The sequence below is a fragment of the Marmota marmota genome, unplaced genomic scaffold (assembly GCF_001458135.2).
Source record: "Marmota marmota marmota unplaced genomic scaffold, marMar, whole genome shotgun sequence".
NCBI classification, from domain to species: Eukaryota; Metazoa; Chordata; class Mammalia; order Rodentia; family Sciuridae; genus Marmota; species Marmota marmota.
Window position 1 is genome coordinate 28,309,777 of NW_026000242.1, and position 13,505 is coordinate 28,323,281.

Sequence of the window (13,505 nt, forward strand, 5' to 3'; positions counted from 1 at the left end):
ATCTAGAGTTTGTCTATTCTTACCATGTTCCCCTTCTCCCTACCCCACTATGAATCAGCCTCCTTATATCAGAGAAAACATTCAGCATTGGTTTTCTTGGGAATGGCTAACTTCACTTAGCAATATCTTCTTAATTATGTGATGAATATGTTATAACAGAATACTTATGGAATTTCTTCTTGCTTGGCCATAGTTTAAAGAACTGTTTATAATCCTTACTACTTAAGTTTTAAGACATCAGAAATAAACTTAAAGCCTAATTAAACATTTTACCAAAAATAGAATATGTTTTATCCTTTTAAATGATTTGTATCCTAAGAAATGATATATATCCTAAATGATTTTATATGCTAAGAAAGAAAACTCTATAAATATGTAATTTATTTATTTTTAATATTTTTTTGGTTATAGATGGACACAATACGTTTATTTTTATGTGGTGCTGAGGATCGAACCCAGTGCCTCACACATGCAAGGTGTATGCTCTACCACTGAGCCACAACCCCAGCCTCAATCTATAAATAATTTATATCCTAAGAAAATACTCTTCCCTGTGCTTAGAACTCTTAGGAGGGAAAGTAGAACTCTTAAGTGAAAAGTCTATGATTATAGATCATGTTGCTGCTAAAAGAGAACACACGTTAATCATTGCTCTAATGCCACAGCACATTCAGTTCCCTGCCTCCTCACTAGTTTGTTTCTTTAAAAAAAAAAAAAAAAAAAAAAAAAAAAGTGATTNCCCTGCCTCCTCACTAGTTTTTTTTTTTAAAAAAAAAAAAAAAAAAAAAAAACAAGAGTGATTGGATGTTTCTTTTGACTGTTGGGGAATATTGATATATTAAAAATAGAACACATTAATTTTATTTTCTATAGCCCAAGGGTGTAGGTTCTGTTATGTTCTACTGAGGCCTGTTATTGTATGTTTTTCTATTCATTGTCATTTTTAATATTAAAAAAAAAATCTTCATTGGGTGCCGTGGTTGCAAACCTGTAAACCCAGTAGCTTGGGAAGCAGAGGTAGGAGGATCACAAGTTCAAAAGCAACTTAGGGAGACCCTATCTCAAAATTACTTATAAAAAGGGCTGAGGATGTACCTCAGTGGCTGAACACCCCTGGGTTCAATCCCTGGTACCAAATAAATAAATAAAATAAATCTTTTGCCAGACAAAAGAAATTTACTAAAATTTTTATCAAAATATGCATACTGAGTTTGATAGGAGGCTATCTATAATGTAGAAATTCAGAGATCACACATTTTATACACATACCAAAATATACTATAGTGGTATACTTATAAATATGTACAATTATTAGGTATCTATTGAAAAATAATTTTTAAAAGAAATCTAAGAATATTATTGAAACTTAAAATTTCTGTGCTATTTTGAAGTACTGAGTGTCAAAGAGATAAAATTTTTTGGACAAAATAATATCCCATGAACTCTGTTTCCATTATTAACATAATTTTAACACAGGCAGTATAATTTAGAAAACTTTACATGTTGAAACTGTTTAGACCCCTCCTATTTCTGCTGCGAATAACGTCATACCAAGATTTTTAAGCAAGATAAACTATGACTAAGAATTCACTGAAGTTTCTCTTCTAAATACAGATTGCTGAGTCATGTCTCAAGATTTCAGAGACAACAAATATGCTTAATTTATAAAAAGAAAGTTGAAAAACATCAGCTCTTGATGGGGCTGAGCGTACCCTCAGTACACTGGTTTAGCCCTTAGCCCACAGTGAAGTCTTCCCAATAGTAGATAGCCAAGCTTTGCATGCCACGTCCAAACTTTTCAGGATTGTCAAAGTTCAAATATCATCTAGAAATCTAATTAGTGGAGATCAGTTGACTTTTTTACAAACAATATTTTTGGTTAGTGAGTTCTAGTCCAAGTTCGTTTGTTGTTTTTCTGAATTTCTTGTTTATCTTATCAAAATAAAAAGGAGGTAAGCTAGATTCATATTAAGACTAAATTTTTGATTTTTCTCAACAGGTTATATCAGTCAGTGAAAATTCTGTATTCCTTTGGCATCTTTGTGACATATTCAATTCAGTTCTATGTTCCAGCAGAAATTATTATCCCTGGAGTCACATCCAAATTTCATGCTAAATGGAAGCAAATTTGTGAATTTGGGATAAGATCCTTCTTGGTTAGTATTACTTGTAAGTATCACTGCATACTTATATTAAAATAATTTTTATTGTTGAATTTCTTAAAATTATATTATCACAAATAAACTATTATAACAGGAAGCATAACAACACTGGACCAGCCTGGGATTGCTAAAATGGTCATATTATTGGTATTCCAAGGAACAAGCAGTTCTGGGAATTCTGTTTTGGCCCATTTAGGGTTAGAGGATATAGACCTAGAACTTCTGGTCAACTCCATAAATCACACTGAGCAGTGTGGATGGAGCTTGTGCCTATATTTAAAGAATTGATTGTGTTATATTTTGTTTGAAAGAGAAAAATAAAACTGGAAAGAATAGATAAAACGTATTAAAGTAATAATATAAAAGAGTTACATCAATTTATAAGGGAAATCATATTGCTAAATAAAGTTGATGAGCCCATTTTTGGGGGGCTCATGAGATATCCAGTAGGAAAAATTTATTTTTAAAAAATTAAATGGGTTTTCATACATTGCTTTTATTGACATTTTGATAATTGGACTAAATAAAAAGAAAAAAAAATTAATTCCTAGGTCCTTGATACACTTTGAGTTGAGTTTTGTATATGGTGAGAGAGAGGGGTTTAATTTCATTTTGTTGCATATGGATTTCCAGTTTTCCCAGTTTTGGCACCTTTGTCTAATATAAGATAATTATAACTTTGTGGGTTAGTCTTTGTGTCCTCTATTCTGTACCATTGGTCTACCAGTCTGTTTTGGTGCCAATACCATTCTGTTTTTGTTACTTTTGTTCTGTAGTATAGTTTTTAAAGGTCTGATATAGTGATGCCACCTGCTTCACTCTTCCCCTAAGGATTGCTTTAGCTATTCTGGGTCTCTTATTTTTTCAGGTGAATTTCATGATTCCTTTTTCTATCTCTATGAGGAATGTCATTGGGATTTTGATCAGAATTGCATTACATCTGTATAGTGTTTTTGGTAGTATGGTCATTTTGATAATATTAATTGTGCCTATCCAAGAGCAAGATAGATCTTTCCATCTTCTAAGGTCTTCTTTGATTTCTTTCTTTAGGGTTCTGTATACATATTAATAGAGGCCAGAATTTTTAATATCTTTATCCATTTCTGCACATGGGCAGAATAAATTTATTTAGCACTTAGTAGATCTATTTATGATAGTTGTCTGTAGATGACACAGGCCAATGTATTTATAATAATCCCATAGTGAATATTTTTAATAACTAAACTATTCTTATCTTAAACATTCCTTAGTTTTATTGTATTTGCCCATTTGAGTTTTTGTATTATGGATTTGTCTAAAGTTTATGTACTACTTTGTCTACTCATTTCATTACTAAATGACATTTTTAAAGTCATTTTCAGTAGCAAATATATATTGGTTATATAAGATTTTAAATACGGCTTTAACTCATTGAAATTATACTACTTCTGTAATATGAATTGTAATGCAGTCTGCTGTCATATATAACAAATTAGAATAAAAAATTAAAACAACAACAACAACAAAAAGAAATTATACTACTACTTGATTTTAAAATGTTTGGTAGAAATTTAATATATAAATAATAACATTATATAGTATTTTTCCACATGGTTTCTCACAGCAGTATTTCACTTGAACCATATGTAGGGAAATAGATATATCACAGAAAATTTAATAAAAGACAAAGAAGCTAGAAACAAGAAAAGCAAAAGGAAATGAACTTAGAGAGATAACAAAGAATTAGAGACAAGTCTCTAATTCTTTGTTATTTGAAGACAAGTAAAGGAGAGTCAACACTGGCATAATTGGCCCCAAAGAAAAAACTTTGGTGATATGTTTGTCATTGTTGATAGTGATGGTGGTGTTGCCACAGCATGCATGGAGCAAATTCGGCTGTTATTTCTGCTAGCAACTCCAAACTCTCAACAAATCACAATTTAAATATAATATGAAGAAGGACTATGATTTTTGATGTTTATAAACATTTCTGTTGACACCTTTTGATAAGATCAAGATAAGATCAAGAAAGCACCAGGCTACAAATTACAAACTTGAAAACAGCTTGGAAGAAAATTCTTCTGACAATAGTGAAGCATGCAGTTAGGAGAAATGAGTTCTGGTGTTTTACAATACAGTAGGGTGACTGTAATTTGCAACAACCTATTATATATTTTATGATAGAAAAGATAAACTGAAATGCTCTCTAATCAAAGAAATGATAAGAAGATGGAAATGCTAATTTTTCTGATTTTTTTTTTCTGTTTTGCAGTACTAGGTATTGAACCCATGGATTCTTTACACTAATCCACATCCCCAACCTTTTCTTTATTTTTTATTTTGAGATAGGGTCTTGCTAAATTTCCCAGGTTGGCCTCAAACTTGTAATTCTCCTGCCTTCACCCCACCCCCCCTTGTAATTATAGGCATGTGCCACCCTGCCTAGTTTAATTATCCTGATTTGACTATTATATATTGTGTACATCTATCAAATTACCACACTATACCCCATAAATATATACAATTAAAGACTGAGCTAAACTCAGTTTATTTAAAAGTCATTTTAGTTTGAAGTAATGTAACAGAAAAGTTGTAAAAGAAGGTAGAATTCCTATAAATCTTTTACATAGCTTCCTCTCATGTTCTTATGTTATGTCACTATGATACAATTATTAAAATCCAGGAAATTAACATGGTATAATGCTACTAACCAATATATAGACTTTATTCTAGTTTTCCCATTAATATTCTTTTCTGGTCTGGGAATCAATCCAAGGTTCAACTTGAATTTAGTTATTATGTCTTATTAGTCTCTTCTAGTCTTGATAGTCCTTGTCTTTGTCTTTCTATTTTTGATTTTGTCTCTTTGTCTTTGAACTTGACACTTTTGAAGTGCCAGTAATTTTGTAGCATTTTGTCCAGTTTAGATTTTCCTGATGCTTGCTTATGAGTAAAATCAAGCATTTAAAAAAGAATTACAAAGGAGTGATGCTCTGCACTTCTTAGTACATCGCATCATGGTTTTAGTATGTCTCACTGGTGATATCAACTTTGTTCACTTGGCTAACATGGTCTCTGACCTAGATCTCCATTTTAAAGACACTATTTTTCCTTTTATAATTAGTATGTTGTAGAGAGGTATTGTGAGACTCTGTAAATATCCTGATCTTCACTTGTAACATCCTTGAGTGAGTTTTCCTGTTCAATGATTATGTTGGTATTTGGTTAAAATGATTTTCTACTTCCATCACTCTTTCCATTTTGATTAATTGGAATATTACTGTAAGGACTAGGTGTCTCTTCGCTCCCATTTATTTATATCATATCACCCCCTGTTTTGTGCATTGTAGAATGATCTGTATGACAGGCAGAATAATTCAAATACTTTGGAAATAAACTATCCAAACTTCCGTAGAGCAAAAAATTAAACATTGTTTATATACAAAACTGTTGACAAGTCAAAGTTCAAGAAGTATCACTCTACTGTTTTGATTTCTTTTCCCTTTTTTTTTAATCTGCTCAGAACAAACTATAGCAGAGTTTTCCAAAGCAATAGTTTAGTAGTCTGACTTCCATTAGCTATTTTTACTATATTGAAAAATATTTAGTATTCAGTAAGTATTCATACTGTATTTAGTACTCATGTAAGTACTAGATATTTAAACTAGATAAATATGTATTTTTATTTTCAGGTGCTGGAGCAATTCTTATTCCTCGTTTAGACATCGTAATTTCCTTTGTTGGAGCTGTGAGCAGCAGCACATTGGCCCTGATTCTACCACCTTTGGTTGAAATTCTTACATTTTCTAAGGAACATTACAATATATGGATGATCCTGAAAAATATTTCTATAGCATTCACTGGAGTTGTTGGCTTCTTATTAGGTACATATGTAACTGTTGAAGAAATTATTTATCCAACTACCAGAGATGTAGCTGGTACTCCACAAAATCCCTCTCTGAATTTGAATTCAACATGCTTAGCATCTGGTTTGAAATAATAGAAGCAGAGTTCAGATTCTTATACTTTTGTCTCAGTTTGGAAAGCAATTAAAATAAGAACAGTAAAATACACATCACCATATACTCAAAAATAGATCATCCTCTCCCCATTTTTGGCACAGTGTTAATATTTTGGCAGAAAACTACAATACTTTACCAGTAATGGTGAACTATGACATGCTTTAAATAATACAATAATGTTTAAATTACTTTGGACAATTAAAATATAAAAAAATTAAAGAATAAAAATATTTCTAAATTATTTATAATTTCTGTAAGAAACACTTTAATCAAGATTTCTCTCTTACCCCCATGCTACCTTTTTGCCATCAAGTTGAGGAGATATAGGACTTCAACAGTTTGGGAATTAAATCAGGACATACATAACAAAAGTCTCTCTCTAGACCATCCCAGTGAATATCAGAGTAAGCTTTTTGTATAACGTAAGAAAATCTGGATTGTTTTTATTAGGTATTTAGCCAAATACTTACTTATGCTTAGCCCATCCATTGGAAAATACACTTCCCATTATATAAGCATCAGAAAATCCCCCAAACAGAATTATTTTTACACTGTACTGTATAGTAGGTGATCTTCATATTAGGCAGGAGGTACTTAGCAAGATTCTGATTTAGTGTTTCAGTCAGATTTGGAAGGGACTTTAAAGGTTACCCAGTACAACTCCTTGTAAGTTGTAAGTGAAGACTCAGAAAAGTTAAGCAACTTGGTTAAGGCCGCTTGGGCTTGAGAAAAAGAGAACCTGATTTCTTGACTACCAGGCCAGGGATTTTATTTTTCACATCACATCCAAGAATAAATTATCTTCAGTTTAATTTTATTGTTGAGTCTATTTAATTATATTTTTATATTTTGAAAGTGGGTATATGATCTTTGAATAGTATACATCACCTGAACAGAAAACCAGGAAACTAAGAACCGAGCACTGTGGCTTCATACCTCAGCAAGGGAAAGAAGCAATTGTTTTTTAATACAGAATTGAGACCATTGCTGCTATGACATGGTGGGCTAGAATGGGCCGTGCTGCAGTGTTTGTGGCTGGAGCTCTCCTTATGTTCCTTCTCTTACCTCAGTTTCATAGACACTATCTTCCTTAATAGCAGAAAATAGATACTGAGGAAATATAGGACTTGTGGATTTTTTCAGCCCTATGGCTTTCCTTCTTCCAGTCTTTCATTGATCTGAATGGGCAGAATAAAAGAACCATAAAATGCATGGATAGGGGGCTGGGGCTGTAGAGCGCTCGCCTAGCATGTGTGAGGCGCTGGGTTCGATCCTTAGCACCACATAAAAATAAATAAAAAAGAAGTATTGTGTCCAACTATAAAAACTAAAAAATATTTTTAAAAAATGAATGGATAGGAAAAATTCAAACAATAATAATCTGTTAACTAAATATTGAGACACTCCAGGTATCTTCCAGAGAAATACCTTCTATTCTTCCAAATTCTTCAAGCACACTTAATAACCAGAACAAATAATCTCATTTGATGGGGAAGATGAAAATTATTAAGTTTAAAGCATAAGGAGAAGAATTTCTTCTGACTTAAAAAAATTCAAACTTTAAAACATGGAACATTTTAATTGGCCTGGTGGTAGTCTAATGGATAATGCTGCAAGATGCCATTAAACTCACTGTAGAGAATATATTCTCTATTTTTGTATATAAATGTTTACATAGGTATTTTTTGCTTATGTCATTCACTGATCATCAGTATGATCCTAAAAATATATCAGAAGCTTTATTTTGCTACAGATTCATAAGAATCAAAACTTCTTAAAAACATTTACATTAAGTATTGCCAATAATAATTTTTGTAATACTTTTGTATTAAATATGTTACATTGAGTCTTTATTCATACTAAGAGAATATGGAAAAGGAAAAGTAATCTTCGTTGAAACTAATGTTATATAATCTTGAATCTAAGAATAAATTAGATGTTTTAAAAATTTATAAGTTGTAAAATGATTAAAAAACCATTGCTTAATGGAAAATAGCATTAGTTTTTTGTCAGCTGTCTTCACAATGTATTTATAGTCTGTGTGAAATTTTATTTTTGTACTTTCACCTATTTATTTCCTTATGGAATTAATAAAATATAATGAAATATTGAATAGTTGTTCATAAAAATAAATTTTACATTTAGCATCAACACATCTTGAGCATATTGTCAACTGGGCTTTCATATGCAGTGATAATGCTGACTCAACATCCAATTTGAAAGTCACTAAATTATCAAGATTCTACAAGAAAAAATTGAAATTTAGAAAGGAAGAAGGGCTAAATGGGGAGAAAATGGTTTTAATTTTTAAGATACACTAAATGCAATGTTTCAATGCACTCTTATTTAAGCGTATTTGATAATAATATTACTACATAATCATTACAGATTTTATGCCAGTTTTTTGTGAAAGTGGGGTACAAGCATTAAGTGAAGTTTTTTTTTTAAGCATTGTGTTGTTATTAAAAAATCATTTCTTACTAAGCTGTCTTTGGTGGAAGATCAGGATGCACAGAGTGCTCATGAATATGCATTAGTTCAGTGTCAATGATTCTGCAGTGAAATACATATTTATCATTGGTAATATTTTTCTGAAATTTAGTTTTTATGAGTCATAACATTTTCTAAAGATTTTTGGAGAAAATATTTTGATTGTATCAGCTGTTGGTTTTACTTTGGGAGCTGGGAGAATTGAGAGTGATTGTACCTGTGGAATTTTGTGTCTACTGTTTTTTGGTCCATCATGATATGGTTGAAATGACAGCATCTATCTACTACACAGTGAAAATTTTTTTCTGAAAGTTGTCTTGTCTGAGAGTCATCTCTGCTGAATGGGTGGGGCAGGGGAGAAAACCTTTATTTACCTCTGGTGAAGCTCTGTTTGTACCAAGTTATCTCTGCTCCCTTACACCTAGAGTTTTATTAGGATCAGAGTCAACTTGTTGTTAAAACACTGCTTCCCAAACATTTTGTCAGAGGAAATTTATCCCTCATGGCCAGATTTCTTTACAATTAAGTAAGAGTTTTTGTTGGTTGAAGATTACTTTAGATGCTGTTACCAAATGAAAATAAGTATTGTATTAGCAAATGCCACATTACATTTTAATTCTGTCCTTAATTTTTCTTTATTAAAATGATCTCTGCCTCTTGTGTAGAAAATGCACTTAAATTTTTACAAGAGGATTATACACTGCATGTGTTATAAATTTTCTAATGGGATTTGATTTCCCTCAATATTTGCTTAATAGTTACATAGAAGCTGTTTAACTTCAAAGTACTATAAAATATTAAAGTTCTATATTATGCCATTTCTAGTGGTGAAAAAACACAGATCTTGCTGTAACTTACCTGTCTATCTCTTCACCACAGATGTCAATGTAACATCTGAGTAATGCATTTGTTGACAATAGGTACCCAAATTCCATTTCTTTATCTCTTATTTTTCATTTAAAAGGGAGAAGATACAGAGTAGAGTTGATGTATATATTAAATAAAATTATTTAAATAATACTAGTATTTCAATGAATGTTGAGGCATAGAATAATTTGCTATAAAAATAAACATTAATTTTAAAAAGTTGATTTATTTTGGTCTTTTTGGCTCCCTCTTCATACTATAATTTGAGAAGCTGACCTAAAAGATTGGATACTTCTAACATTAAATTACAGACTGTAATAGTTAATACTTTATAGAATTATGGTTAGTCTAATACATACCACTAACATTTACTTCTAGGTCTCATATCATTCTGAAACTGGTTGGTTTTGGCCTAGGAGATCAGAATATATGCTTAAGAAATGACTAGACATGGTATTTGTTGTCCTCTCATAAGTGAAATGATGGATCACGCTGATTCTTTAAAGTTTATGTTAAAATAGGCTAATTCCTGCTGGAATATGTGCACCCACATGTACAAACACACACCAGTAACTTACGTGAACTAGATAAAAATATAATCTACCATTTAAATTGGATCCTGAAAGATGATATATTGGAAATATCACTCTAAAAAATTGTGCATTTGAGTTTTCTAGGCAACAAATAGGAAAAGACATGCTTATGACCTAAATAAATCAAGCTGTGGATTTTTGTTTTTCAAAAGGATTTTGTTAGTTTTAGAACTGAATATCATTGTGCTCGAGTCAATTGTTTTATTTTTCTTTGTAAAAGAATATGAAAAAGTCTGTCTTAAAGTACTGTAATGCTTCTGAATTTTCAATAAAACATAATTATTTTGCTTTAAGTTGCCTTTTTAAATAAATAAGTCCTTTGTAAAGTTTAAATGACTTTGAACAGATGTCATAAGCTGAAAATGGTATTAGTATAATATTCTCATAATAACACCTAAATCAGTTTTTATGGTTAATTATTTGTCATTTTGGAAATTAATATTGAATACTTCTAAGATTAAGAACAGAAGTTGATTAAAAATGAAAGGACCCATTCAAAACCATGGCTTAAACTTCCTACAGAGTGAATGCAGGATTAGCCTTCTGCAGATGCTGCTTTGATTATTTATCACTCTCCTGATCTCAAAAAGTCTTGAAGAATTGTAAATGTTTTCACCTCAAAGAAAAATGTGTTTGAGGTGATAGTTGTAAACATTACACATTTTATACAAATATTTAATCATGTTCAATACCCAGTAAAGTTTTTTGTGCCATTTAAAAAATAGAGAATATAAAAAATTTAAATGATAAAAATCCCAACTTCTTGCCAATGGACCCTTTGCTTGCAACATTATATTGGAACAATGCTTTTGGAAAGCCTATGTTAACCCCTTGTCAAAGACCACAAAAATATTTATACCTATCCATCAGGGATTCTGCTTTTGTGTCACCTGAGGATGTCTTATAGCAGAGAAGACAGACTATACCTAAAGACTATACCTATATCTGCACCATTGGGCTTTAACAGTGAAAAATTGCAAACAATTCAAGTTCAGCAATAAAGAGTTCATTAATTGTATTCACCTAGAATACAATAGATATTGTACAGAGATTTCTAATTTGGGAAAGAAAATATATATAAATTGTTGATTGCAATTCTGTAAAAATATTCTTGTGTAATAACAGAAAATGGAGCCAAGGTATTAGGATAAAGAAAATGGATTTCACTATTTCAAAATAATGAGTCAAAGGAGACTGCAAGAGAAATAAAGGGAAATGGTTTGGGGGAGGCAGTGGAATTTATAAAACCTTATTAGGCACAGGGGTATAGCTCAGATGTAAAGCATATGCTTACCATGCCTGGGACCCTGGGTTCAATCCCCAGCACCAAAACAACAAAGTAGTAGTATATGTTCCTGGCAAGCAAGAGCAGGAACAGGGATTTGTCTGTCTGTATCTACATATCTCTCCCTCTCTCTCTTTATATATTTATATAAATATATAAAGAGAGAGAGGGTAGGGGAACTAGGTGCATAAAGATGTAAATGTAGTGAAAATCCCTGTAGAATACTTGCTAGAGGAAAAAGATGCATGGTTACTTTGAAAAAATTATAATTTAAAAGATTTAGAGCAGTTTTTCTTAAGAGATAAACACATGCTAACAAAATTTTGCATATGGAATGATGGGGCTCACATTCCAGGGGTCCATGGACTTCAGGGGGTAGTATTCTTGGGAAACATGCATCAGTGCTTGAAGAAGAGATTTGGTTGAAAGCTTCCCTGCAAAGGAGTTTGTTTGATGGCTTAATATGGTACCAAGGAGTCAGGTCTTTTGGTTCTCAACAGTTTTCTGTACTATAAAGCATAGGAAAAGCTAGTAGTGGATGATAAACTGCTTCTTAACTCAAGCTGTTTGGTTAATCTTGTGAAGAAATTAGGAAGTGATTTTGTTATCTTCTGTGCTGTTTCTTGGACTTTGGATAGAGAATGACCATGAAATATTCACCCACACTGAGTGAGGAGGTACGAAGTCCTGTGGTGGGCCAAGCTCGAACAGGTCTACAGTAGACTAAGAAAGTAGATAAAAAGAAAAGAAAAATGCAGTATAGCACCTTCCATCATGGACCTGTGGTGTCTTATTTATAGTTTCAACACCTATCAGTACTTTTCAAGGAAACAGGAGTTGAACTGTCCTTTCTTTTTTCTTGTATCCTTCTCCAGTCATGACTGATCAAAGACCTACATTCTTAATGTGGTACCAGAGCAGCACACCCCTGTCTCACCCTACAGGTAAAAGCAACACCTTACAGCTTATGGCACCACAAACATGCTACACACATTCTGTGTTTGATCGGCATTGACTCCATCACCTCCAATGATTTCCTTCTCTGTTATGGTTTGGATATGGAATGTCCCCCACAAGCTTGTGTGTCATAAGCATGGTCTCCAATGCAACAAAGTTCAGAGGTGGGCTTTTAGGCAGTAATCAGATCATGAAGGCTTGGACCTCATCAACTAGATGGACTACTGGAAGGTGGGACCTGGTTGGAGGAAGTGGGTCACTGAGAGCATGCCCTGAAGGGTTTGTCTTTTCCCTGGTACCTTCCTCTCGTTTCCCCATTTTCATGAACTGAGCACCTGTTCTCTGCCATGCCCTCTTGCTTCACTTCAGAACAATTGAGACCTCTGAAAACATGAGCCCAAATAAGTATTTCCTTCTGTCAATTATTCTTGTCAGTTATTTTGGTCACAATGATGAAAAGCTGACTAAAATGAACACTTTCACCCATTTTTCTTCCTAGCCAAGCCTTAGTTGCTAGGATTTAGTTTAGGAATCTCTTCTATAAGCAAGCTTTTCCTTACAGCCTTGCTCCTATTCAAAGTGAGTTTTGTAGTTCTTCATTTTTTAATTTGTTTTGTCTGTTTACCCTCCCTTTGATGATACAATCTCCAGATGGAGGCTGCTTTGTTGATTATGTTCACTGATGCCTAGAAAAGTGTTAGGTCCATGATACATGCTCAGAAACAGTTGTTGAATGAATGAATAAGTTGCTGAAATAAATAAAAAAAAGAAAGGAAAAGCCCATATTAAATCTCTGATATTTAAAATCTTTAAGCATAGGAGAAAAGTTGTGTTTTTTGCCCCTATGACTCATTTGTTGAATGAATGTGGCTAACCCTCTTTTCCACTTTGTATGCTAGCACAAAAAGCTAAAGCAAAGACAATCAAGTCTGAATGTCCTACAGAAAATTCCATGAGAAGAAATTGGTTAAAGGGTACAAAATACATTAAATAGGAGGAATATATTCAGGTGTTCTATGACAGAGTGTGATTATAGTCAGTAATATCATATAATATAATTCAAAATCTCTAGAAGACATGATTTTTATGTTTCCATTATACAGAAATGATAAATGTTTGAGATGAATGATAATCTGAGTTGATCAGTAAA

At 32.3% G+C, this 13,505-nt stretch overlaps 1 protein-coding gene across 4 annotated transcripts in view; it reads left to right on the forward strand.

The window, feature by feature from the left end:
* Slc36a4 (solute carrier family 36 member 4) overlaps positions 1-10,406 on the forward strand; it is a 49,171-nt gene extending 38,765 nt beyond the window's left edge. For 3 of the 4 annotated variants that reach the window (XM_015489991.2, XM_048796030.1, XM_048796033.1), the window contains 2 exons: positions 2,000-2,169; positions 5,834-10,406. In XM_015489991.2, the coding sequence (XP_015345477.1) occupies positions 2,000-2,169; positions 5,834-6,141 (478 nt within the window). In that variant the 3' untranslated portion in view covers positions 6,142-10,406. The remainder of the gene's footprint in view (positions 1-1,999; positions 2,170-5,833) is intronic. The other variant, XM_048796031.1, reaches the window with a different exon arrangement.
* Positions 10,407-13,505: the final 3,099 nt, after the last annotated feature.